The sequence below is a fragment of the Cherax quadricarinatus genome, chromosome 1 (genome assembly GCF_038502225.1).
Source record: "Cherax quadricarinatus isolate ZL_2023a chromosome 1, ASM3850222v1, whole genome shotgun sequence".
NCBI lineage: Eukaryota > Metazoa > Arthropoda > Malacostraca > Decapoda > Parastacidae > Cherax > Cherax quadricarinatus.
In genome coordinates this window covers 92,939,352-92,967,227 of record NC_091292.1, presented here as the reverse complement: position 1 = coordinate 92,967,227, position 27,876 = coordinate 92,939,352, and the positions used below count along the sequence as shown (strand labels likewise).

Sequence of the window (27,876 nt, the reverse complement as noted above, 5' to 3'; positions counted from 1 at the left end):
CATGGCTAGGGCTAAAAGTAAGGAGGTTAAAACAATAAATGGAGAAAAAGAAATTGGAATGACTTATGCAGCAAGTAGCGCCACCAAACAGTACCAGCAGGTTGGTGTGGCGGCCCTGGAAATTTTAAACGATGCTAGCCAAAATTAGTGCCGAATAACTGAAGGAACCGAATAACTGATTGCCGGATTTGTGATGGCGGACCTGTACTACACTAGATAATGAAACAAATATACTAGCTTATTAGAATGCTATTGACCGCCATATTACTGTTTACTCCACATCTCTAAAACACTACTACATTAATGCTGGATGTTGACCTAATGTGATTTTTGCAAAAATTTAACAAAACATACAAGCACCAGAATACCTCTTGGACATTCCTTTTGTTCATTTGAACCTCTGCACCCCTCAAGGAAGATTCCTTGATGTTGGTGAGGGGCTCTTGATTTAGGGAATTAGATCTGTGCTCCAGTTCCCCAAATTAAGCCTGAATGCCTCCCACATCCCCCCCAGGTGCTGTATAATCCTCCGGGTTTAGTGCTTCCCCTTTGATTATAATAATAATAATGAACCTCTGCAGGATGCCACCCACAACAGATGACTAACACCCTGGTACCTATTTATTACTAGGTGAGTATGGACAACAGGTGTAAAGAAACATGCCAAACATCTCTACCTACCTCAGATTGAACCTAGGTCAGATAAGATTTTCTCTGGATTTTTAACCTGGGGGGACGGGGTTAGCCACCCAGGATAACCCAATAAAATCGAAGGATCATCAGAGACTATTATTTTCATTGGGGTCCTGTAACCTTGTCCCCCAGGATGTAACTCACAACAGATGACTAACACCCAGGTACCTACCAACTGTTAAGTGAACAGAGGCAGCAGGTATAAGGAAACATGCCTAATATTTCACCTGTGTTAGGGATCGATCCCTGACCTTGTGTGGGCCAAGAAGACTTCCACTTAGTCTAATGAATTATTATTATTGTTATTGCATTCATGGGGAAGCACTAAACCCATAGGGGATCACAGAGTGCCTAGGAAAATGCAAGGCATTGAGGCTCAATTCAAGGAATTTGAACACAGGTCTAATTCCTTAGATCAAGAGTCCCTCAGCAGCAGCAAGGAACCTCCCTTAAGGGGAGGAGGGGGGTATTATTATAATCATAACTAAGCACTAAACCCACAAGGGTCATAAGGTGTGGTAGATATGACACTGGTGTGCCTGTGCTTAATTTGATTCATCTTTGCTTAGCTAAGCTGTGTCTGCCCGAAATGCCTAGGCATGCTACTGGCTTTCTTTGTACAGTACTTAATATTTTATAATATGTAAACCACACATTGTAAGCCTTGCAAGGAAATAAACTTTTTCATTTTCATTAGCAAGGAGTACCAATACCATCAATTTTTTTATTATTATTATTTATACAGTGGACCCCCGCATAACGATTACCTCCGAATGCGACCAATTATGTAAGTGTATTTATGTAAGTGCGTTTGTACGTGTATGTTTGGGGGTCTGAAATGGACTAATCTACTTCACAATATTTCTTATGGGAACAAATTCGGTCAGTACTGGCACCTGAACATACTTCTGGAGTGAAAAAATATCGTTAACCGGGGGTCCACTGTACTAATATCAACCAGAATCAGAATTTGGACAAGAAATAGTGGCTATAGTTACCGACTTCTTGGTGGAACTCAGATATCATTTGTACACTTTAAAACATACAACCTTACGTACATCATGGAATGGGTATTGAAAAGTAAGACATGTATAACATCTGGATATCTTTATTGTAGACGTTTCACTATCCTGTGGCTTTATCAATACAAATTCTAGGGCATAATTTGAAGACAGTAGAACTACTAGTATATACAAAATATGAGGTAATCAGTCCCTCAGCCTTGGAGCTCGTGTGAAGAGCACCGTACTCGTGAAGACTCTGGAGTACAGGCAAGAAGGCTGGCATTTATATACTAACGTCAGGTGGAGAGGGACGGTTAGCAGATGAGGGCATAGTAACTTGGTAGGCAGGGTTCCTCAAGTGACTACGCTCTCGTCTGCTACCCGTCCCTCTCCACTTGATGTTAATATAAAAACTCCAGTCTTCTTCCCTGTGCTCCAGAATCTTCATGATTATGGTGCTCTTCAAACCAGCTCCAAGGCTGAGGGACTGATTACCTCATCTTTTGCATATAGCTCTACTGTCTTCAAATTATATCCTAGAATTTGAATTGATAAAGCCACAGGATGGCAAAACGTCTACGATAAAGATACCCAGATGTTGCACATTTGTCTTAATTTTCATCTTGTCAGTATTGTACTCCATTCTTGTAAAACACTGAAAAGTGTAAAACGATGTCTGCTTGCCACCAAGTAGGTGTCGGTAACTATTGCTGAAATAAAAATTTGTGCTGGTGTATATACGTATTTAAAAAAGAATAGAAAATATAATGTGTGATTTCTCAGTTGATAGTGCACTCAACTCACATACTGAGTGTCTGTGGTTCAATCCTCAGCCAGCTGGAAACATTAGGCATGTTTTCTTACACCTGCTGCCCATTTTCACCTAGTGGTAAGTACGTACCTGGGTGTCAGTCGACTGTTGTGGGTCACATCCTGGGGGAGTGGTAGTAGTATACCTTAGACAGAGTTGGGCTTTGAAATATGCTGAGGTAGGGTAGCAGCTCTTAGCCTGTAAAACTGATGTATAAAAAAAAATCTCCATTATTAGCCTAAACTTACAACTGAGAATGGAAATATGTAGTCACATTATCTTAGGTTAAATCTGCATACTGTACTATAGATGTGTGCCCATAACTTATGTGTTTTCTTCATATATACTGTTATGTATGATAATCTATATAACTATTTGTGCACACATGAATAAACTTAACTTACTGTGTATACTTGAATAAACTTACTTAACACCTAATTGTTATTATTATAAACAAAACTAAGTACTAAACCAATCAGAACACCTAAACAACTTACTTAGAAATAATTAATCATTGACAAGCTCTCAGAATTCAACTGACAGTAATGTCTTAGATGAGATAACTTTGAACTTATGCTGCTGCTTATCAGGTATTATATCTCTTATTATTTTTATGTATCAGTGTACTTTGCAAAATATGGATAACGAATAAAAATATACATCAACAATCCTCACGAAATCTTAAATAACACGATTGCAAACAAATCAGAGCCAATTGTACTAGTAGCTAACACTGGTATGTTAGCCAATTGTACCAGTAGTTAACACTAGTAAGTTAGCCAGTAGTACCAGTAGTTAACACTGGTATGTTAGCCAGTTGTACCAGTAGTTAACACTAGTAAGTTAGCCAGTAGTACCAGTAGTTAACACTGGTATGTTAGCCAGTTGTACCAGTAGTTAACACTAGTATGTTAGCCAGTTGTACCAGTAGTTAACACTAGTATGTTAGCCAGTTGTACCAGTAGTTAACACTAGTATGTTAGCCAATTGTACCAGTAGTTAACACTAGTATGTTAGCCAGTTGTACCAGTAGTTAACACTAGTATGTTAGCCAGTTGTACCAGTAGTTAACACTAGTATGTTAGCCAGTAGTACCAGTAGTTAACACTGATATGTTAGCCAGTTGTACCACTAGTTAACACTGGTATGTTAGCCAATTGTACCAGTAGTTAACACTGGTAAGTTAGCCAGTTGTACTAGTAGTTAACACTGGTATGTTAGCTAGTTGTACCAGTAGTTAACACTGGTATGTTAGCCAGTTGTACCAGTAGTTAACACTGGTAAGTTAGCCAGTTGTACCAGTAGTTAACACTAGTATGTTAGCTAGTTGTACCAGTAGTTAACACTGGTATGTTAGCCAGTTGTACCAGTAGTTAACACTGGTATGTTAGCCAGTTGTACCAGTAGTTAACACTGGTACTGTTAGTTCCAGGACACACTTGCCTGGTGTTCCACCACAACCTGTTCTGTAATGTCTTTGCAATCGTGTTATTAAGATTTCGTGAGCCATGACAGCGGCTTTGAAGGGACCTGAGCTACAGCACGACACAGCCATGCTGGTGGAATTCGTCTGAAAAAAAAAAACGCATTTGTGGTCAGTATGTTCCTAGTTGTAAGACTTACCAGAGCCAGCTGGCCCAGTGGTTAACACTGGCCTGTGTTAGGACTCACCTGCCATGGGTTCGATCCCCTTCCCTTCCGTAATTTATATTAATAAAGCCTGCGTGATGAACTATATTTAATTTTATTATTTCGCAAAAAAAAAAAACTACTTCGTAACATTTTGGAATTTCACGTAAAAACTTTCAAATGTATTTGAAATGAGATGATTTGCTACTATATTGTTATATATTTGTTTATTTTAATGTTGGAAAAGTGTTAGAATATATAATATGTAACCGGGAGTTAATGTGAAGTGAGGCGCCAACTCTGACAACTTCTCTTGTAGTTACAAAACTGCTGCAGGAGGAAGGTATGTAGTACAGGTGTTAAAGTAGATAGAATGTGTACTTTAATATGTGTAATTAGTTACTTGTAATACCTTACTTGTAGCTACAGTAGTTGATGTATGCTGTGGTGTGCCGTCTTCAACAAGATAACTGACACACATACGTAAGTTTCCTGTGTGCTGGTTATTGCTCTATTATTCGCCATATATATATTATATATATGTATATATATTATATATATATTATATATATATATATATTATATATAATATATATATATATATATATATATATATTATATATATTATTTATTTATTTATTTATTTTAAGTATCCATTGGTTGTAGCAGTTACTACTTCATGTTTTAATTTATTTATTTTGGTCCACGACTCTGAGAAGAAGAATCTGGTATCCTTTCGGCTCCACTTTTTTTTTCCAATTTACAACTGGTCTTTCATTATCCCTGTTGCAGATGCTAAGATATCTTTGTCTAATAACTAGGTTTATTTAGGTACAGGTACACCTATCATACCTAGTAACATATGTGTAGATTACCTAGGATAACGCAAAAAAAGTCTGACTTATTTTCATTTTTTTTAACCTTACTGTGGTTATCACTTGTCCTCTTTAATATTTTCACCCATTCATCGTAACTCATATTTTTTAACTCATGATTACTTTGTACCTCTTCAGTGGACCTTTACTAACAAATCAATTGCATGTTTAGTTTAATTGTGAGCAGTACACAACTGCATATTGCAATTTTGGCTTAATATATGCCGTAAATTTATTTATTTATTTATTAACTTGAACATGATACATTGAAGTACAAAGAAATATAGTGGTTAAGTATAACATGCCAAAGCCCCTTGTATGCAGAGCATTATGGTCAGGCTTAAAATTAACTTAAGATTAAACTAAGCAATGATATATTCAGTGGTAAACATTATTGTAAACAAATAACAATTAAGCACAAATGAGTATTACAAAGACAGGTCATATGGTCATTTACTGTGTTGCTGAGCATTCAGTACATTGGAGTATTCTGTTAGGTAATGTAATTAAAAATAGCAGAGTTTGATTGGGTCACAGGTTAAACATTTATGAGATACAATTATTTAGTATTTATTTAGTTGTGGGTGAGTAAGTGATTTTTAAGTAGAGACTTGAATTTATAAACCGATAGTGTTTCTTTTATATTCACGGGTAACGAATTCCAGATTTTTAGGCCTTTTATGTGCATTGAGTTTTTGCATAGCGTGAGATGGACACGAGGAACATCAAAGAGTGATCTTTGCCTTGTGTTATGGTCGTGTGTTCTGTTGAGGTTGGTAAGATGTTTGAGGGGAGGGTTTATATCCAAGTTAAGTGTTCTACCAGTACTTTACCTGGAGATAGTTCCGGGGGTCAATGCCCCCGCAGCCCGGTCTGTGACTAGGCCTCTTGGTGGATCAAAGCCTGATCAACCAGGCTTGAAGACAGCCAGGGGTCTATTGGTAATCCCCCTTATGTATGCTGGGAGGCAGTTGAGGTAGTAGGTACAATAATAAGTATGGATGTTTTGTATGGTGAGTAGGTTTAGAGTTTTGAATATTGGTGGAGTGTGCTGCCTGTAGTGGGAATTTGTTATCATTCTGACTGCAGCCTTTTGTTGGGTAATTAATGGTCTGAGATGGTTTATTGTTGTTGAGCCCCATGCACAAATTCCATCGGTGAGATAGGGGTAAATAAGTGAGTGATATACGGCCAGGAGGGCTGACTGTGGAACATAGTACCATATTTTCGATAGTTTTCTAACCAGTGTAGCATACAGTTTGTTAATGTGATCTTCCAGTGATAATATTTTTTAATAAACTTTTAGTATATCCCTCTCTCTAGTGAAAAAATCTCGTGCTTCAATTCACTTTAGTTTATTGACATACTGTATTGCACTGTTATTCTTACATCAAAAAACTGAGAGCCAGTGATCCTTTTATCATTTCTGCATGTACTTTTGGATTTGTTCTATATTTTACGTATAATTTTTTGCAGGTGCTTGGAAAGGAAGATGAGGATTAGCTGTGAAGTTTTAGTAAGCAATCGAAAGCTACCATCTCTTAATCTTGGCAATAAAAGAACTGGCACACAATCATCACTTGGGATTGGCCGTCTTCCAGGATCAAAGCCAGATGTGTCAAGTCTCTTTATTCATTTATGTACAGCTCAAAATAAACAAGGCACAAAATATAAGGTAATTGTATTCCTGAAGCCCTTTCGAATTTATTTCTGCAGTTTGTTTTTACAGTAAGCTGTTGGCATTTACTCAACAAGCTGTATTGAAATATGTGAATTGTAGTTTACAGTACAGTACTTTAAAATGAATGGACTGCAACCAGAAATGGACTAGGTCTTAAAACTGGCCCGGGCATCCATCACCTATCAGGTCAGCTGAGTAACCCCTGAGGGCCAGAGGTGTTTTCATTTTCGTTGTAATCTTTGTGCAGCGGCTATGACTTCATTTTTTCAGCTCTTTTTCTTCTTTTCTTTTCTTTTTACCTAGCCCAGCGACCCACAAGGCATTGCCCTAATGCTTATATGGCCAGTCTGCTTTTGACTGCAACCCAAAAGTGTTTTATCAAACAACTTTTCAAATAATATGAATGGTGTCCATAATAACTGTGACACTGATATTATGCTAATATGCTTGGCTTGTTTTTCAAGATTCATGTATTAGAGGCAGGATGTGTATGAAATTGTTTTTTGCTGTCAGAAGTTAATCTGTGTTATATACATAATACAATACCTTTATTGTTTAAAATTTTTACTGTCAGAATTTTTGTGCATAGTAAATGATCATCACATTTTTATTTTATTTTTGTTTGTTTGTTTTTTTGTTTGAACGAACATTATATACAGTATACTGCAGTACATTATATTTTTGTTTTTTTAACATGTTATCTGTCTCCCACCAAGGCAGGGTGACCCCCCCAAAAAATGTACATATGTTAAAAATAGCATTCTTTGGGCTAAATAATGGTAGGGTACTTTACTGTAATTATTTACTGCTAGGTGAGAGAATAGTTCATGTAAGGAGACATGCTTATATGTTTACATGTGCACACGTGATTTGTAATGTAATCAGTAAATTTAATTTGTTTAATTCTAAATTAGAAATTTAATTTATTATTGAGGCTTCCTTGTTCTAGGTTGTTGAAAACATTGAGAGAGTATTTACAAAATATGTGGCTGAAGGAAAATTCACAATTCGTTTTAAGGAACCTGCTCATGATCTTTGCGTAAAAGCTGATCCTGTTTTGGCTAAAACGTTCCTACAAACATGTAAGTTCATAAAGAAGCTTACAGTAAAATTACTAGTGTATGATATTATACTAGATCTTTATTTCCTTGTTAGGCTCATTGTCAGTTTTGTAAATGAGTAAATTACAATGTATATTTATTGTCTTGCATGTATACTGTAGAAGCTGAAGCAGTGTACAGTACTGTAGGTAAGTTTATTTAAAATTGCTGCTCAAAACAATCGCGAATGTAGTGTATATTCTTAATACAGTGGACCCCCGGTTTACGATATTATTTCATTCTAGAAGTATGTTCAGGTGCCAGTACTGACCGAATTTGTTCCCATAAGGAATATTGTGAATTAGATTAGTCCATTTCAGACTCCCAAACATACACATACAAACGCACTTACATAAATACACTTACATAATTGGTCGCATTGGGAGCTGATCGTAAACCGGGGGTCCACTGTATTGTCAGTCCACCATACTAAAGGTGCTAGGACCTGCAGAACATGCATCAGCAGTTTGTTTGCAGTAGTGTACTTTAAAGCTACTTGGGTTGTTAGGTTCATTAACTCCACCTGGCAGTTTGTTCCACTCATTTCTCTAAGCATGTCTGGAGACAATGTAGGTCAGTGAAGTCATTGTGCTGTTTCTTTATACTGTCAATCTGTGTAATGTAAAATAAGTTAGTAGCATGTTCATAACTATGTATTTATGGAATAATATTCCACATAAGCATATTAAATTCCTATGTATTTATGGAATAATATTCCACATAGGCATATTAAATTCTTCTTCTTTCTTCTTTCAACACACCGGCCGTATCCCACCAAGGCAGGGTGGCCCAAAAAGAAAAACGAAAGTTTCTCTTAAATTTAGTAATTTATACGGGAGAAGGGGTTACTAGCCCCTTGCTCCAGGCATTTTAGTCGCCTCTTACAACACGCATGGCTTACGGAGGAAGAATTCTGTTCCACTTTCCCATGGAGATAAGAGGAAATAAACAAGAACAAGAACTAGAAAGAAAATAGAAGAATACCTAGAGGGGTGTGTATATATATGCTTGTACATGTATGTGTAGTGTGACCTAAGTGCAAGTAGAAGTAACAAGACATACCTGAAATCTTGCCTGTTTATGAGACAGACAAAAGACACCAGCAATCCTACCATCATGTAAAACAATTACAGGTTTTCGTTGTACACTCACTTGGCAGGACAGTAGTACCTCCCTGGGCAGTTACTGTTTTCCAACCTACTACCTAGGGCATATTAAATTCCTTAGCATATATTGACTTTGTTGATTGATAATCAGACAGTTACAAGAGATGCTAATGCGCTTTGTCATTTTTAATCCACAGTAAAGCTGGGAATCCAGAATAAAGACATAGCAAAACTTCATTTATCCAACCTTGCTCCAATAAAACAAAGTCAAGTTGAAAAACCTAAGACAAAACTGGTTATTGAAAGTAAACAGGAATACCCAATTACAACAGCTTTTCCATATACTCTGGAGTCACTCAAGGCAAGTATGACTACAGTATTAAAGTATTTTATGTTGAATTTCATGCTTCATATCTCTTATACAATAGTTCAGATAATTCTTGTTTTAATTTAAAGAAATTTACAATATTTTTTTCAGATTCCAAAGTTTATTTTGTAAGTAATTTAAGGCACTTTTACTCAGTTATGTTAATAAATGCTGACAGCATCAAACTGTTATTGAATGGTCTTCCAGCTTTTACTGGAAATGACTACTGTACTCCAATCAAATTATGCTATATGTTACAAATCTTGATCTCCATTGTAATTTTTTTTTTAGGTTAATAATGTTCAGCTAAACAGAGTTGAAAATCGCATAATGAAACTGAAAAAACTGCATTCACTTAACCTGAATCACAATATAATTAAAGAGTTGCCAACAAAAATGAATGAAATGCATTGCCTTGTGAACCTTCACCTCTCCTTCAATAACATCACTTGTATCAGTCATCAGCTGTTCAGTGGAAGACTCTCCCACACTCTCCAAATGCTTGATCTGTCAAACAATAAGGTAAGTTTTTGTTACTGGAGGTTTCATTAGTATTGTGCTTTTCACTGCTGTTTTAATATATGCCACTGCTACAAATCTTAAAATGTTCATTTAATTTTATTCAGTCGTTATTTGCTGTGATAAAACTGTTGATCTTGGGGAAAGGAGAATATCTATAGCAATTTGTGTGCACTTAATACAATTTTTTTTTTTAACAAGTCATCCGTCTCCCACCGAAGCAGGGTGACCCAAAAAAGAAAGAAAATCCCCAAGAAGAAAATACACTTTCACCTCACTCACACATAATCACTGCTTTTGCAGAGGTGCTCAGAACACAACAGTTTAGAAGCATTTACCTATAAAGATACACAACATATCCCTCCAAACTGCTAATATCCCAAACCCCTCCTTTAGAGTGCAGGCATTGTACAGTGGACCCCCGGTTCACGATATTAATCCGTTCCTGAGAGCTCATTGTAAACCAAAATTATCGGAAAGCGAATCAATTTTCCCCATAAGAAATAATGGAAATCAAATTAATCTGTGCAAGACACCCAAAAGTATGAAAAAAAAATTTTTTTAGCACATGAAATATTAATTTTAATACACACAAACTGAAGAAGACATGCACAGTTACATGACACTTACCTTTATTGAAGATCTGGTGATGATTGATGGGATGGGAGGAGGGGAGAGTGTGGATGGTCTTAGTGTTTAGAAGGGGAATCCCCTTCCATTAGGACTTGAGGTAGCAAGTCCTTTTCTGGGGTTACTTCCCTTCTTCTTTTAATGCCACTAGGACCAGCTTGAGAGTCACTGGACTTCTGTCGCACAACATATCTGTCCATAGAGGCCTGTACCTCTCGTTCCTTTATGACTTTCCTAAAGTGTTTCACAACATTGTCAGTGTAATAGTCACCAGCATGGCTTGCAATAGCTGTGTGAGGGTGATTTTCATCACCCTTTTCACAAATGTTCGCTTGAGAGATGCTATCTCCTGCTATCTGTTTTTCATTTATCCACACCAATAACAGTCTCTCAACATTTTCTAACACTTGCGGTCGCTGTTTCGTAATCACAGTTGCACCTTTTGCAAGAACAGCTTCCTTGATTGCCGTTTTCCTGCTCACTATAGTAGAGATGGTTGATTGGGGTTTACTATACAACCTGACCAGTTCCGACACACACACACCACTTTCGTACTTTGCAATTATCTCTTTCTTCATTTCAACAGTCATTAGCACCCTTGGTCTCGAAGGGTTGGCACTAGGAGCTTTCTTGGGGCCCATGGTGACTTATTTTGCAGAAACAAGCACCAAAAACAGTGATAATATGGAATGTACCGAATGTATCCTTAGATGCGCGCACACTGGCTGGCTTGTAAACACTGGTACACACGGGGGAGTTCAGGCCACAAGTGGACACGTCTCGTACGAATCGTATCGCATACCGGGTTTTGTATCGGGAAGCGAGGCAAAATTTTTTTGATTAAATGCATCGGCAACCAAATTTATCGGATACTGGTAACATCGGGAACCGGGGGTCCACTGTACTTCCCATTTCCAGGACTCAAGTCCGGCTATATAAAAGTAACCGGTTTCCCTGAATCCCTTCACTAAATATTACCCTGCTCACACTCCAACAGATCGTCAGGTCCCAAATACCATTCATCTCCATTCACTCCTATCTAACACGCTCACGCACGCTTGCTGGAAGTCAATACATACTGTATAAAATTTACCAGGGTGATGCTTATTTGCTCTCATTTGTGTCTAAAACTGCTTTTGTGGTTGTTACTGGATTTGCAAAAATTTCCTGGTTAGTGCATACAGAATTGTTGTACCACAAGAGCAGTTATGCATGGCAATAATTTTTTTCAGGTAATTTTGACCTTCAATTCAAGCTTTCCAAGAAAGGGGGATATTGGCACCCTTTTACTTTTTTGTGTGTAGTAATTTATCTCCTATCTTCTTTTTCTAAAATGATATCCTGCAGGAAGAGAAATAATATTTTTTTGAAGTATTTGGGTGTTTTGATTAACCCTTAAACTGTCCAAACGTAGATCTATGTTTGCATACATAGCGCTCCAAACGTAGATCAGTGTTTTATTTTTCTTTCAAATTTGGCACAATAGGCTTGAGTCGCCTAGGCATGAAAGAATGGGTCTATGCATTCAGTGTGTGCACTATTAAAAAAATCTGGGAGCACTTAGTACCTTGTGGGAGCACCAGTTCAGTTGAGCGCCAGTTAGAGGAAATAGCGTGGCAAACACCAGGGATTCACTGATCCATGTCACATTAACACTCCCATTTTAAGAGGAAAGTAAAAATAAGTTAGATGAACACATGAGTGAGTGTGAGTGGGTGTGAGTTGGACCTGACTAGCTTGTGCTACTAGGTCTGATGTCATGCTCCTTCCTTCAATGGATGTGACCTGACTAGGTGGTTCATTGGTCTAAGCCAGGGGGAATAGGGTGATGTGTACTTGCCTTGCATGGGCCAGTAGGCCTGCTGCAGTGTTCCTTCTTTCTTATGTTCTTATGTATTTGGCAGGCTGGCCAGCTGGCTTGCTTTGACTGTCTCTGGCTATCTCTCTGTCTATATCTCTTTCTGTTTATATCTCTCTCTGTCTATATCTCTTTCTGTTTATATCTCTCTCTGTCTATATCTCTCTGTCTATATATCTCTGTCTATATCTCTATCTATATCTCTGTCTATCTATATATCTGTCTATATCTCTGTCTCACATGTACACATAAGTAGAGTTATTATACATAGTGTAAATTACCTAGGATAATTAAAAAAATCCAGGCAAAGATTGACAGACAGATAGATAGACAGACAGACAGGCAGATAGACAGGCAGATACAGGCAGATAAATAGGCAGAGAGAGACAAGACATGTTTGTGTGTAACAGTGATAACAAATACAGCCAGGGTTAGCTGGAGCAGTGGGCATTTATCAGATGTCACTGGGCTGTCAACAGTCTAGGGATGCCTTTCATAACATGATTCAAGGTATATGCCAGGGTATCTAAAACATTGCTGGGACTTACAAATTTTTTTTTTTTTTTTTTTTTTTTTTGAAAAAGTCGGCCGTCGCCCCCCCCGGCCGGGTGGCCCAAAAAAGAAAGAAAATCCCCAAAAAGAAAATACTTTCATCATCATTCAACACTTTCACCACACTCGCACATTATCACTGTTTTTGCAGAGGTGCTCAGAATACAACAGTCTAGACTTACAAATACTTTGTATATATTTCTAGACAATAGTAATTAACCCAGGCACATTGCCCTTAAACAGGACATCTCCGCTGCCTCCAACCGTCTCCTCGCTGCTGCATTTACCACCCAAGCTTCACACCCATATAAGAGTGTTGGTACTACTATACTTTCATACATTCCCTTCTTTGCCTCCATAGATAACGTTTTTTGACTCCACATATACCTCAACGCACCACTCACCTTTTTTCCCTCATCAATTCTATGGTGTACATGTTCACCTGTCAGTGTGATTTTGACCAGTGCATGAAATTACTGCCTCTGTTTCTTCCTTAACATTTAAAAGTTCCTCAAAATATTCTCGTCTTCCCAATACCTCCATCTCCCCATCTACTAACTCCCCTACTCTGAACTGACAAATCCATATTTTCCCTAGGCTTTCTTAACTTGTTTAACTCACTCCAAAATTTTTTCTTATTTTCATTAAAATTTCTTGACAGTGCCTCTCCCACTCTATCATCTGCTCTCCTTTTGCACTCTCTCACCACTCTCTTTACCTTTCTTTTACTCTCCATATACTCTGATAACACTTCTGCTTTGTAAAAACCTCTCATAAGCTACCTTTTTCTCTTTTATCACACCCTTTACTTCATCATTCCACCAATCACTCCTCTTTCCTCCTGCCCCCACCCTCCTATAACCACAAACTTCTATTTGAGCATTATTTCAGTACCTAATATTAGTGTCAGAGCAAAGATTGGCTATGAAATTACAAGAACTATTATAAATTGTAATTATCAGAACATAAAAAATATCTAAATTAAAACAAAAACAAGAAAAAAAGGTATATCGGCAACACTTCTGCAAGCAGCAGGAGTCGATGTTGCCATCAGGTGAGCATCCAGAGCCAACTTCACGATCTTATGTCTCGGTAAGTACTGACCCTAAATTTTTTTTTATCCTATAACATGTCAAAAAATGTGCTCTTCATTTTAAAAGAAAAAAAAATTTTTTTTATTTTTTTCAAAATATTCGGAGTGCCACGCGAGTGAACGTAGATCTACATTTGGACAGTTTTAGGGTTAACAGTTGTATTTGAGTGACAAGCTTATGAATATTGCCATCCTTTTTCTTTGACTTGAAATGAGGCATCATTCCAGATGCTGGCTTAAGTTTATTTTCTTTTTACTTTGTAAGGTCTATTGGTGTGTATGTGTAGTTCTTAAGAAACAGACATGGGAGTATAATATCTCTGTTATATACAATAAGTTTTTCTTGTGTACAGATAGAGTATCTTCCACACACCTTGGGGCAGCTACATAGCCTTGTCAGTTTGAAACTTGATGGGAATATTCTACACAAACTTCCTATTTCCTTAGGCAAGCTCACCCGACTCAAGTAAGGAAGATGTTCTTTTTTAAGGAAAATAGTCATTCATATATACCAGAGGTTATTTCAATTTATTTTTAATTGTAAGTAAACCATTAATGAGTATCATTTAATTCATTAAGTGTTGGTTGGGAGATCACATTAGAAAGAAAGATTATGTAGGTAGTGAATGAGTTAACAATCTTGGGAGTAGATGTACATATTTTGAGATGGGGTCTATGAAGGAAGATGTAAGTAACAATCAATGCATCTGTGAAAATAAAAATAATATAGATTTTTCAGAACCCATAGTCTCAGAGAAAAGCATACAAGACCCACAATAAAAATCTTAATTAAGGATGTTCTTTGAGAATGGTTTGAGTACACTCAAATACTTTCTAAACCTACCACCCCCCCCCCCCCCTTTTTTTTTTTTTTTTAACAAGTTGGTCGTCTCCCACCGAGGCAGGGTGATCCAAAAATAAAGAAAACCCCCCAAAAAGTAAATACTTTCATCATTATTCAACACTTTCACCTCACTCACACATAATCACTGTTTTTGCAGAGGTGCTCAGAATACGACAGTTTAGAAGTATATATGTATAAAAATACACAACATATCCCTCCAAACTGCCAATATCCCAAACCCCTCCTTTAAAGTGCAGGCATTGTACTTCCCATTTCCAGGACTCGAGTCCGGCTATATAAAATTTATTTATTTATTTATTTATTTATTTCCAATTTGAGCACACATACAGAGGTACAAAAAAATACAGATAAGAGCAGCATGCCAAAGCCACTTATACTATGCATAGCATTACGGGCTGGCTTAAAATTAACTTAAGATTAACTAAGCAATGATGAAATCAGTGATAAAACATTAATGTAAACAGATTACTATAAAGCACAAGTGAGTATTACAAAGACAGGTCATATGGTTGCATTCAGTTAGGTAGTGATTCTGTTAGGTAGTGTATTTAAAAAATAATAAAGTTAGATTCGGTTTTAGGTTTAACATTTATGTGATATAATTGTGAGAAACATTTAAGATATACAATTTATAAGGTTCAGTTATTCAGTATTTATTTGGTTTTGGGTGAGTAAGTGATCTTTGAGAAGAGACTTGAATTTATAAACAGGTAGTGTTTCTTTTATATTTACAGGTAATGAATTCCAGATTTTAGGGCCTTTTATGTGCATTGAGTTTTTGCATAGTGTGAGATGGACACGAGGAACATCAAAGAGTGATCTGTGCCTTGTGTTATGGTCATGTGTTCTGTTGAGGTTGGCAAGGAGATGTTTGAGGGGAGGGTTAATATCAGAGTTAAGTGTTCTATGTATGTAATAGGTGCAGTAATAAGTATGGATGTTTTGTATGGTGAGTAGGTTTAGTGTATTGAATATTGGTGGTGTGTGCTGCCTGTAGTGAGAATTTTTTATCATTCTAACTGCAGCCTTTTGTTGAGTAATTAGTGGTCTGAGATGGTTAATTGTTGTTGAGCCCCATGCACAAATTCCATAGGTGAGATAGGGGTAAATAAGAGAGTGATATAGGGCCAGGAGGGCTGACTGTGGAACATAGTACCGTATCTTCGACAGTATGCCTACAGTCTTGGAAATTTTCTTAGAAATTTGTTGTATATGTGTATGAAATTTGAGTCTATTATCAAGGTGGATTCCTAAGAATTTTCCCTCTGTTAGTTTTGTGATAGGTGATCCGTTTATCATTATGTTAAGAGGGACATCTGTAGCTCTGTTACCAAACTGAATGAAGTAGGTTTTGTCAATGTTTAGTGTAAGTTTGTTAGTCCTCATCCAGGTAGATATTTTCTGTAATTCGGTATTTACAGTATTGGCTAGCGTGACTGGGCTCGGGTGAGAGAAGACGTATGTAGTGTCATCTGCAAATAGTGTGGGTTTGAGTAATTGCGAAGCATTTGGAAGGTCATTTATGTATAGGAGAAAGAGAAGAGGGCCAAGGACACTTCCCTGTGGGACACCAACTGTAATTGGTTGCGCAGAAGAGTTTGCCCCATTTGCGTACACATATTGGCTTCTGTTGCTGAGGTATGACTTGAGGTAGTTGAGGGAGTGCCCTCTTATACCATAGTGTGACAATTTTATGTGGAGCAAGTCATGATCAACTGTATCAAAAGCTTTACGTAAGTCAATGAAGATCCCCAGTGGGACTTCTTTTTTCTCTATTGCAGTGTATATATGTTCTAGCATGTGTATAATAGCATCATTAGTATTTTTATTAGGCCTGAATCCAAATTGGCAGGGGTTGAGTATGTTTTGGGAGATAAGGTAGGAGTAGATTCGTTTATGAATTAATTTTTCGAAGATTTTTGAGAGAGGGTGTAAGTTGGATATTGGCCTATAGTTATTCAACTCTGTTTGGTCTCCTCCTTTGTGGATCGGGGTGACCCTTGCTATTTTGAGTACTGTAGGGAAGGTGGAGGATTCAATGGATTTGTTAAAGAGTGTTGCAATGATTGGTGATAGCACTTGTGACACTTTTTTGTATATAAAGGGTGGTAAGGTATTTAAATCTCCTGCCTTGTTTTTTAGTGCGTTGATAATAAGGGAGACTTCGTATGGGTTAGTCGGAGCTAGGAACAGTGTGTTCGGGTAGTTGTCGGTGAGGTAGTCATTTGGTGGGGTATCTGAGCTTGGGATTTTATTGGCAAGGTTTTGTCCTATAGTGGAGAAGAAATCATTGAGTCTGTTTGCTGTTTCTGTTGGTGGGAGTTGGGGTTCATCTGATTTTGCTAATTTTATTTCGCTATTTCGTGATATCTTTTTTGTTCCCAGAATTTCTGATAGGGTTTTCCAGGTCTTTTTTATATCACCTCGTAAGTTGGATAATCTGTTCTCATAATACAATTTTTTTGCCCTTCTTATCAGGCTGGTTAGGATTGACGAGTAACGTTTTGTTTGGTCTCTGGTTATGTGACCCATTCTGTACTGTTTTTCATATTGGTGTTTTGTATTTATGGATTTGAGAATGCTGGGTGTTAGCCAGGGACTGTTCAGTCTCTTTGCTGTCATCTGTTTAGTTTTTTTAGGGCAGTGCTTGTTATAGAGGTATTGGGTTTTTTTTTAGAAAATTATTAATACATTCGTCAATATCTGTATAGGTTTCTAGCTCAGTGTGCCAATCAATGTTTGCTATTGCTGTTGTGAAGTTATTAATGGCTGCCTCATTGTGAAGTCTGAAGGTGACTTTAGTAGTGTCTTGGGGTAGTTTACCAAGAGTTGTTATGAGGAAAGTAGGGTAGTGGTCTGTGGTATTATCTGTAATTATGCCTGATTTTAAAGGGGATATGGTGTTGGTCCAGATGTGGTCAAGTAGGGAAACACTAGTCTCTGTAACTCTTGTAGGTTTTGTTACTGTTGGTAGTAACATACAGTTACTCATTGTGTTTGTGAATTCAGTAACTTGTGGGTCCTGGTCTTGCAGGAGATTTATATTGAAGTCACCTGAGAGTAGTAAGTGATCTTTGTTCATGCGTGCATCAGTTATCATACTTCCTAGATTTTGACTAAATTGGCTAATGTTTGACTGTGGAACTCTGTAGATGTTTATCAATGTGAGAGGTTTTTGTAGGTACTTGGATTTGAATTTAGCTATTATATATTCCCCATGTTCATCCCTTGTGCAAGTATTAGTGATACATTCTAGCTGGTCTGAGTAGTATATGGCTGTGCCACCCCCTTGTTGGTCTGGCCTACAGTTGTGTATGGCTGTGTAACCAGGAATGGCATAGACATCTGTACTATCAGGCTTTAGCCAGGTTTCAGTTAGTGCAATGATGGACATATTGGCATGTAAGGAATTTAGTAATGCTATGAGGTCATCGTAATGCTTGCTTAACCCTTTCAGGGTCCGTCCCGTAGATCTACGGCTTTACGTTCAGGGTCCAAACCGTAGATCTACGCCATGAGCTCAGCTCACTCTGATAAACTGTGAGTGGTACATTTGGGCCTAGATATGAGAGAATACATCTATGTGGTATGTGTGCACCACATAAAACAGATCCTGCAGCACACTGTGTATAATGAGAGAAAAAAAAATGAAATCATGATTTTTCGATTAAAACAGCAACTTCGCAGTGTTTTTTCGTATGTTTTTTATAGTTGTATTTGCGATTTCTTGGTCTCTTTGATAGAATGGAAGACATATTACAGAAATAGAGATGATTTTGATTGGTTTTAGCATTGGAAATGGCTTGAAACTGAGCTCAAAGTAGTGCAAAAGTTAAATTTTTGCCGATATTCAGGAGTAAACAAACGACCTCACACGTCTAATACACGTCAGCTGGTGGGTCTAATATACATTCACAAATATGGTGATGATTTTTATACAATTATTACAGTATTGCATAACAGTAAATCTTCTATTTTTTGGTGTGAATAAAAATTCATTATGTGAATAAAAAATCAAAATGGAATTTATTTGTAAAGCCTCAAAACATAACTAATGAACAGAGGAAATGTTAGTTTAGTGCCAGGAATGCCTACATTGTTCATTCTGGACCCTATTTTGAAATTGGAATATTTTGAACTTTGTGTTAAATTGGCCAAATTAACAATTTCCGATCACTTTATTTTGTAGTTGAAACAGTTGACTTGGCGATTTCTTGTGCTCAATCGATAGAATAGAAGTAATACTAGTGAAATAGCTAAGAATTTGGTTGATTGGAGTAATGTAATTGGCCTAAAATCGGAGTCAAAGTCGGCAAAATCGCCGATTCGTAAATATCGCTGACACATCAAAATTCGCGAGGGCATAATTTCGTCAATTTTCCACCAAATTTCGTACTTTTTGTTTTATTACCTTCACAAAAAGATTCTCTACGATTTCATAAGAAAAAATAACAAATTTTTTTTTTGAAAATTCTTGGACACTGGTGCGTGACTCCAGATTTGGGCCTTGGACCCTGAAAGGGTTAAAGATCTGATATTGTAGTTAAAGATAGTTATGTTGTTGTTGGCACTGAGAAGTGCCTTTGATTGTTCTGCAGTGTAGTAATTACAGTAACTGTTTGATTCATTTAAGTCATTAAATAAGAGGTTGGTATCAGGATCAATGTTTGTAATCATAAGATTTGTAGTGAATCTATAGTTTCAATTAAGTATAAAACAAAGTAAATAGTCTTAAGCTGAAAAATAGCACCTGGATTATTTAACAAATGTAAAATAATGAGCTAAGGGACTAATACAAATAAAGTGATGATCAAATAGTGGAGCTTGGGAATATGATAGTAGGTAGTACTATAAAGGTAATTTTTTAAAGTTAGAATTATAGTATAAAATTATAATATAAAAGGGACTAATATAGGTTGTGGTGAACAATAAAGTGGTAATCAAATAAATGAGCTTTGGAATATAATGGCAAAATTGTGAACTTATTCTACTTTAGCACCTAAGAATAGCACCTTGATTATTTTAACAATTGTGAATATATAAACTAGGATAGTTATATAAAGCTAAAATAAAGGAGAAAATATATAAGGGACTAAAATTAAGTAATGGTAAGCAAAGTTAAATGGACAGATGGTAGGAATTATAATATAAACTTATAATATAAAAATACAATTTGAAATGGTACTTGCAATTGCACTAGAGTCTGGTATAGGTTGTTGACAAGATCAAGATTATAACTAGATTTAAATTGACAAAATAAAATTCACAATTAAAGTACCAAAAGAATAATAGTAAAAAAATAACAATGGTAATGTCTTGGTTATAATATGATAGTAAGAGGGTAGACAGGTACACAGGTACAAGGGATAATATAAAGGTTGGGGTTGAATATAAAATCTTGAAAATTTGGCTACAAAATGTTATGGGAAGTATAAAATAATGTTTAATGTACAAAAGTAAAATTGACTGGTAGTAAATATGGTGTTTAATAAAATTTTAGTAAGTAATAATGATTACAAAAAAGTGAAAAAGTAATGTTTATTTCATTCAATATTGCACTGGTAGTTATACTTGAGGTTATATGGCAGTACAAGGTAATTAAGAGTAATCTAGGATAGTAAATGTGGTATTAAAACAGGTAAAGGTAAATAGACAAGTAATGGTTATTAAATGTCAAAAATGTTAAGAGTAAATTGAAATTTTAGTAAAAATTATATTTATTAATTTTAGTAAGTAATATCAATTATAGTATTTAAAAAAATATGAGGTAGTAATATGGACAGAGAAAGTATCAATTCAGCTAATGTTTAAGCGAACAATAACCGGTTTCCCTGAATCAGTTCACTAAATATTACCCTGTTCACACTCCAACAGCTCGTCAGGTCCCAAATACCATTTGTCTCCATTCACTCCTATCTAACATGCTCACGCACACTTGCTGGAAATCCAAGCCCCTCACCCACAAAACCTCTTTTACCCCCTCCCTCCACCCTTTTCAAGGACGACCCCTACCCCGCCTTCCCTCCCCTACAGACTTATGCGCTCTCCATGTCATTCTACTTTGATCCCTTCTCTCTAAATGACCAAACCACCTCAACAACCCCTCTTCAGCCCTCTGACTAATACTTTTATTAACTCCACACCTTCTCCTAATTTCCACACTCTGAATTTTCTGCATAATATTTACACCACACATTGCCCTTAGACAGGACATCTCCACTGCCTCCAACCGCCTCCTCACTGCAGCATTTACAACCCAAGCTTCACACCCATATAAGAGTGTTGGTACTACATACTATACTTTCATACATTCCCTTCTTTGCCTCCATAGATAACATTTTTTGTCTCAACATATACCTCAATGCACCACTCACCTTTTTTCCTTCATCAGTTCTATGATTAACCTCATCATTCATTAATCCATCCGCTGACACATCAACTCCCAAATATCTGAAAACATTCACTTCTTCCATACTCCTCCTCCCCAATTTGATATCCAGTTTTTCTTTATCTAAATCGTTTGATACCCTCATCACCTTACTCTTCTATGTTCACTTTCAACTTTCTACCTTTACACACACACACCCAAATTCGTCTACTAACCTTTGCAATTTATCTTTAGAATCTCCCATAAGCACAGTATCATCAGCAAAAAGTAACTGTGTCACTTCCCATTTTGTATTTGATTCCCCATAATTTAATCCCACCCCTTTCCCGAACACCCTAGCATTTACTTCTTTTACAACCACATCTATAAATATATTAAACAACCATGGTGACATTACACGTCCCTGTTTAAGACCTACTTTTATTGGGAAGTATTCTCCCTCTCTCTGCACACCCTAACCTGAGCCTCACTATCCTCATAAAAACTCTTTACAGCATTTAGTAACCTACCACCTATTCCATACACTTGCAACATCTGCCACATTGCTTCCCTATCCACTCTATCATATGCTTTTTCTAAATCCATAAATGCAATAAAAACTTCCCTACCTTTATCTAAATACTGTACACATATATGGGGATTCAGGGAAACTGGTTATTTTATATAACCGGACTTGAGTCCTGGAAATGGGAAGTACAATGCCTGCACTCTAAAGGAGGGGTTTGGGATATTGGCAGTTTGGAGGGATATATTGTGTATTTTTTATACGTATATGCTACAGTTAGAGTAAGAGGTAGATGGGAAAAGAGGAAGGTGGCAACAACAAGTAAGAGGGAGGTGAAAGTGTATAAACTAAGGGAGGAGGAAGTTCGGGTGAGATATAAGCGACTATTGGCAGAAAGGTGGGCTAGTGCAAAGATGAGTAGTGGGGGGGTTGAAGAGGGTTGGAATAGTTTTAAAAATGCAGTATTAGAATGTGGGGCATTAGTTTGTGGTTATAGGAGGGTGGAGGCAGGAGGAAAGAGGAGTGATTGGTGGAATGATGAAGTAAAGGGTGTGATAAAAGAGAAAAAGGTAGCTTATGAGAGGTTTTTACAAAGCAGAAGTGTTATAAGAAGAGCAGAGTATATGGAGAGTAAAAGAAAGGTAAAGAGAGTGGTGAGAGAGTGCAAAAGGAGAGCAGATGATAGAGTGGGAGAGGCACTGTCAAGAAATTTTAATGAAAATAAGAAAAAATTTTGGAGTGAGTTAAACAAGTTAAGAAAGCCTATGGAAAATATGGATTTGTCAGTTAAAAACAGAGTAGGGGAGTTAGTAGATGGGGAGATGGAGGTATTGGGTAGATGGCGAGAATATTTTGAGGAACTTTTAAATGTTAAGGAAGAAACAGAGGCAGTAATTTCATGCACTGGTCAGGGAGGTATACCATCTTTTAGGAGTGAAGAAGAGCAGAATGTAAGTGTGGGGGAGGTACGTGAGGCATTACGTAAAATGAAAGGGGGTAAAGCAGCTGGAACTGATGGGATCATGACAGAAATGTTAAAAGCAGGGGGGGATATAGTGTTGGAGTGGTTGGTACTTTTGTTTAATAAATGTATGAAAGAGGGGAAGGTACCTAGGGATTGGCGGAGAGCATGTATAGTCCCTTTATATAAAGGGAAAGGGGACAAAAGAGACTGTAAAAATTATAGAGGAATAAGCTTACTGAGTATACCAGGAAAAGTGTACGGTAGGGTTATAATTGAAAGAATTAGAGATAAGACAGAATGTAGGATTGCGGATGAGCAAGGAGGTTTCAGTGTGGGTAGGGGATGTGTAGATCAGGTGTTTACATTGAAGCATATATGTGAACAGTATTTAGATAAAGATAGGGAAGTTTTTATTGCATTTATGGATTTAGAAAAGGCATATGATAGAGTGGATAGAGGAGCAGATGTTGCAAGTATATGGAATAGGTGGTAAGTTATTAACCCTTTCAGGGTCCAAGGCCCAAATCTGGAGTCACGCACCAGTGTCCAAGAATTTAAAAAAAAAAAATTTGTTATTTTTTCTTATGAAATCGTAGAGAATCTTTTTGTGAAGGTAATAAAACAAAAAGTACGAAATTTGGTGGAAAATTGACGAAATTATGCTCTCGTGAACTTTGATGTGTCAGCGATATTTACGAATCGGCGATTTTGCCGACTTTGACTCCCATTTTAGGCCAATTACATTATTCCAATCAACCAAATTCTTAGCTATTTCACTAGTATTACTTCTATTCTATCGATTGAGCACAAGAAATCGCCAAGTCAACTGTTTCAACTACAAAATAAAGTGATCGGAAATTGTTAATTTGGCCAATTTAACACAAAGTTCAAAATATTCCAATTTCAAAATAGGGTCCAGAATGAACAATGTAGGCATTCCTGGCACTAAACTAACATTTCCTCTGTTCATTAGTTATGTTTTGAGGCTTTACAAATAAATTCTATTTTGATTTTTTATTCACATAATGAATTTTTATTCACACCAAAAAATAGAAGATTTACTGTTATGCAATACTGTAATAATTGTATAAATATCATCACCATATTTGTGAATTTATATTAGACCCACCAGCTGATGTGTATTAGACGTGTGAGGTCGTTTGTTTACTCTTGAATATCGGCAAAAATTTAACATTTCTGCTACTTTGAGCTCAGTTTCAAGCCATTTCCAGTGCTAAAACCAATCAAAATCATCTTTTTTTCTGTAATATGTCTTCCATTCTATCAAATGAGACCAAGAAATCGCAAATACAACTATAAAAAACATACGAAAAAACACTGCAAAGTTGCTGTTTTAATCGAAAAATCATGATTTCATTTTTTTTCTCTCATTATACAGTGTGCTGCAGGATCTGTTTTATGTGGTGCACACATACCACATAGATGTATTCTCTCATATCTAGGCCCAAATGTACCACTCACAGTTTATCAGAGTGAGCTGAGCTCATGGCGTAGATCTACGGTTTGGACCCTGAACGTAAAGCCGTAGATCTACGGGACGGACCCTGAAAGGGTTAAATGCTGTAAAGAGTTTTTATGAGGATAGTGAGGCTCAGGTTAGGGTGTGTAGAAGAGAGGGAGACTACTTCCCGGTAAAAGTAGGTCTTAGACAGGGATGTGTAATGTCACCATGGTTGTTTAATATATTTATAGATGGGGTTGTAAAGGAAGTAAATGCTAGGGTGTTCGGGAGAGGGGTGGGATTAAATTTTGGGGAATCAAATTCAAAATGGGAATTGACACAGTTACTTTTTGCTGATGATACTGTGCTTATGGGAGATTCTAAAGAAAAATTGCAAAGGTTAGTGGATGAGTTTGGGAATGTGTGTAAAGGTAGAAAGTTGAAAGTGAACATAGAAAAGAGTAAGGTGATGAGGGTGTCAAATGATTTAGATAAAGAAAAATTTGATATCAAATTGGGGAGGAGGAGTATGGAAGAAGTGAATGTTTTCAGATACTTGGGAGTTGACGTGTCGGCGGATGGATTTATGAAGGATGAGGTTAATCATAGAATTGATGAGGGAAAAAAGGTGAGTGGTGCATTGAGGTATATGTGGAGTCAAAAAACGTTATCTATGGAGGCAAAGAAGGGAATGTATGAAAGTATAGTAGTACCAACACTCTCATATGGGTGGGAAGCTTGGGTGGTAAATGCAGCAGCGAGGAGACGGTTGGAGGCAGTGGAGATGTCCTGTTTAAGGGCAATGTGTGGTGTAAATATTATGCAGAAAATTCGGAGTGTGGAAATTAGGAGAAGGTGTGGAGTTAATAAAAGTATTAGTCAGAGGGCAGAAGAGGGGTTGTTGAGGTGGTTTGGTCATTTAGAGAGAATGGATCAAAGTAGAATGACATGGAAAGCATATAAATCTATAGGGGAAGGAAGGCGGGGGAGGGGTCGTCCTCGAAAGGGTTGGAGAGAGGGGGTAAAGGAGGTTTTGTGGGCAAGGGGCTTGGACTTCCAGCAAGCGTGCGTGAGCGTGTTAGATAGGAGTGAATGGAGACGAATGGTACTTGGGACCTGACAATCTGTTGGAGTGTGAGCAGGGTAATATTTAGTGAAGGGATTCAGGGAAACCGGTTATTTTCATATAGTCAGACTTGAGTCCTGGAAATGGGAAGTACAATGCCTGCACTTTAAAGGAGGGGTTTGGGATATTGGCAGTTTGGAGGGATATGTTGTGTATCTATATATGTGTATGCTTCTAGACTGTTGTATTCTGAGCACCTCTGCAAAAACAGTGATAATGTGCGAGTGTGGTGAAAGTGTTGAATGATGATGAAAGTATTTTCTTTTTGGGGATTTTCTTTCTTTTTTGGGTCACCCTGCCTCGGTGGGAGACGGCCGACTTGTTAAAAAAAAAAAAAAATGCTTCTAAACTGTTGTATTCTGGGCACCTCTGCAAAAACAGTGATTATGTGTGAGTGAGGTGAAAATGTTGAATGATGATGAAAGTATTTTGTTTTTGGGGATTTTCTTTCTTTTTGGGTCACCCTGCCTCGGTGGGAGACGGCCGACCTGTTGAAAAAAAAAAAAATATGCTTCAATGTAAACACTTGATCTACACATCCCCTACCCACTCTAAAACCTCCTTGCTCATCCGCAATTCTACATTCTGTCTTGTGTCTAATTCTTTCAATAACAACCCTACTGTACACTTTTCCTTCTATACTTGGTAAACTTATTCCTCTATAATTTTTACAATCTCTTTTGTCCCCCTTCCTTTTATATAAAGGGACTATACATGCTCTCTGCCAATCCCTAGGTACCTTCCCCTCTCATACATTTATTAAACAAAAATACCAACCACTCCAACACTATATCCCTCCCTGCTTTTAACATTTGTCATGATCTCATCAGTTCCAGCTGCTTTACCCCCTTTCATTCTACGTAATGCCTCACGCACCTCCCCCACACTCACATCCTGCTCTTCTTCACTCCTAAAATATGGTATACGTCCCTGGCCAGTGCATGAAATTACTGCCTCCCTTTCTTCGTCGACATTTAAAAGTTCCTCAAAATATTTTCGCCATCTACCCAGTAACTCCATCTCCCCATCTACTAACTCTCCTACTCTGTTTTTAATTGACAAATCCATTCGTTCCTTAGGCTTTCTTAACTTGTTTAACTCGCTCCAAAAATTTTTCTTATTTTCATTAAAATTTGTTATGAATAATAATTTATTTTAATGGATACACTTGTATTGAGCTTGTATATCTATATGGTGTTGCACCATCTGGGTTGGTGATGCTGTAGTCAAGTTAAGACTGCATAATTGATGGCTGCTTCAACTTAGCTTATTTACAACAGAGTTAGTGTTTGAATTTTATATTTTCTGTTGTTTTATGTCTTATGTCACTGAAATTGTATCTTTTTCCTATAATTTAATTAGATACCTCACAGCCAGCAAAAATAAGCTTGTAGAGCTGCCAGCTACACTCAGCAATTTAAGACTTGAGTCCATGGATGTGTTTGGTAACCCCTTCTCAAGTCCCCTTGGCATAGTGAGAAACAATATTAAAGGAGTCCCAAGTTTGAAAGAAATTGCATCAACACAGTGTGTTCAAAGAGGGTAATTGTTTTAATAAATTTCATTAATCTTAGGTTTTGTGTATTGAAATAGTATGATGTTTTTAACAGAGTACAGTTTATGTAATAAGCGATTACAGTAGTTATATGAATAAGTTATATTCTGTATATCTCTGTTACTCTACTTTCTATAGGTGTAATCTTCATGTTTCCTAGCTTTTAAGATCCACTGATTAATGCTCATCCTATTCTTGTACATTCTAAACATATATGTAATAAGTCAAATTGGACAAGTTTGTTCAGTTTACTTAAGTGGTTCATCATTATTCATTATATGCACTTTGAACTCTTAAGACAGATCCTACAGTATTTTTGAAACTGGCACTTGTCCCCACAAAACACTTCCACTGCAGATGATCGTTGATCATTCACCTAGTAACATCGGCAATAGACCACTTATAGCCCTTCATGTATTCAGTATTCTAAACAAAACAATATATTTGTATCTATTTTTTTTTAACTCAGTGGCTGTCTCCTGCCAAGGCGTGATGACATCAAGAAGAAAACATTCACAATCATTCATTTATACAGTTAAAAAATATATGTAGGTTTAACAATTATTCATTTATGCAGATGGGATTAAACAAACATATATATTTTTAACCGTTTTTTTTTTTTAAGGAAAAAAAAACAGTTAAAAATATATATGTTTGTTTAATCCCATCTGTCATGACTTTTTTTTTTCAGATTATGTCCCACTGCTGCAGACATCCCAGCAACTTTAGTAGAATATCTTCAAGCTTGGCTGAAATGTCTCTGTGGGAAAATATGCTACGAATCTCACATTTTAGCCTGCATAACTCTTAACCTTCAGCTGGTAGCCTCAGGACTTGTCTTAGGCAATGTATTCCAAACAACTGCTCCAGCTCTTGCAACACTTTGTTCTCAGAAATGCTTTGACAAATTTTCTAAAACCTGATAGCCATATTGATTTGTGTCTAATAAAGTATTGTTAGGTTTCATTGTGAGAATTTTAACTTAATTATGCTTTGTAATATAAAATTTCAGAATGTATTAAAAGTCAAATTCTTCCTATTATTGATTTGTGTTCGAAATTCTAAAAAATTATCTATAAAATATCTGTTTTAA

At 36.8% G+C, this 27,876-nt stretch overlaps 2 protein-coding genes across 18 annotated transcripts in view; one reads left to right on the top strand and one right to left on the bottom strand.

Annotated features, from left to right (window-relative positions):
• The window catches only part of LOC128689890 (chloride channel CLIC-like protein 1), a 73,802-nt gene extending 69,162 nt beyond the window's left edge, over positions 1-4,640 (bottom strand). The window contains exons 1-2 of one of the 7 annotated variants that reach the window (XM_053778368.2): positions 4,180-4,201; positions 2,599-2,714 (exon numbers count right to left, since the gene is read on the bottom strand). In XM_053778368.2, the coding sequence (XP_053634343.2) occupies positions 2,599-2,714; positions 4,180-4,186 (123 nt within the window). In that variant the 5' untranslated portion in view covers positions 4,187-4,201. Of the gene's footprint in view, positions 1-2,598; positions 2,715-3,005; positions 3,231-4,131; positions 4,255-4,549 lie in introns of those variants that run through there. The other 6 variants (XM_070084214.1, XM_070084194.1, XM_070084221.1 and 3 more) reach the window with 6 other exon arrangements.
• On the top strand, positions 51-27,876 carry LOC128689904 (leucine-rich repeat protein 1-like). Of its 11 annotated transcripts, none has more exons than XM_053778376.2 (8): positions 51-100; positions 6,489-6,687; positions 7,643-7,775; positions 9,097-9,260; positions 9,558-9,788; positions 14,272-14,384; positions 26,591-26,770; positions 27,475-27,876. In XM_053778376.2, the coding sequence occupies exons 1-8, from the start codon at positions 66-68 to the stop codon at positions 27,704-27,706; spliced, it is 1,287 nt and encodes a 428-aa protein (XP_053634351.2). In that variant the 5' UTR covers positions 51-65; the 3' UTR covers positions 27,707-27,876. The 11 variants fall into 11 exon arrangements, with proteins under 11 accessions (XP_053634351.2, XP_069940399.1, XP_069940358.1 ...); XM_070084298.1 differs by lacking the exon at positions 51-100 and adding an exon at positions 3,871-4,102; XM_070084257.1 differs by lacking the exon at positions 51-100 and adding an exon at positions 4,354-4,480.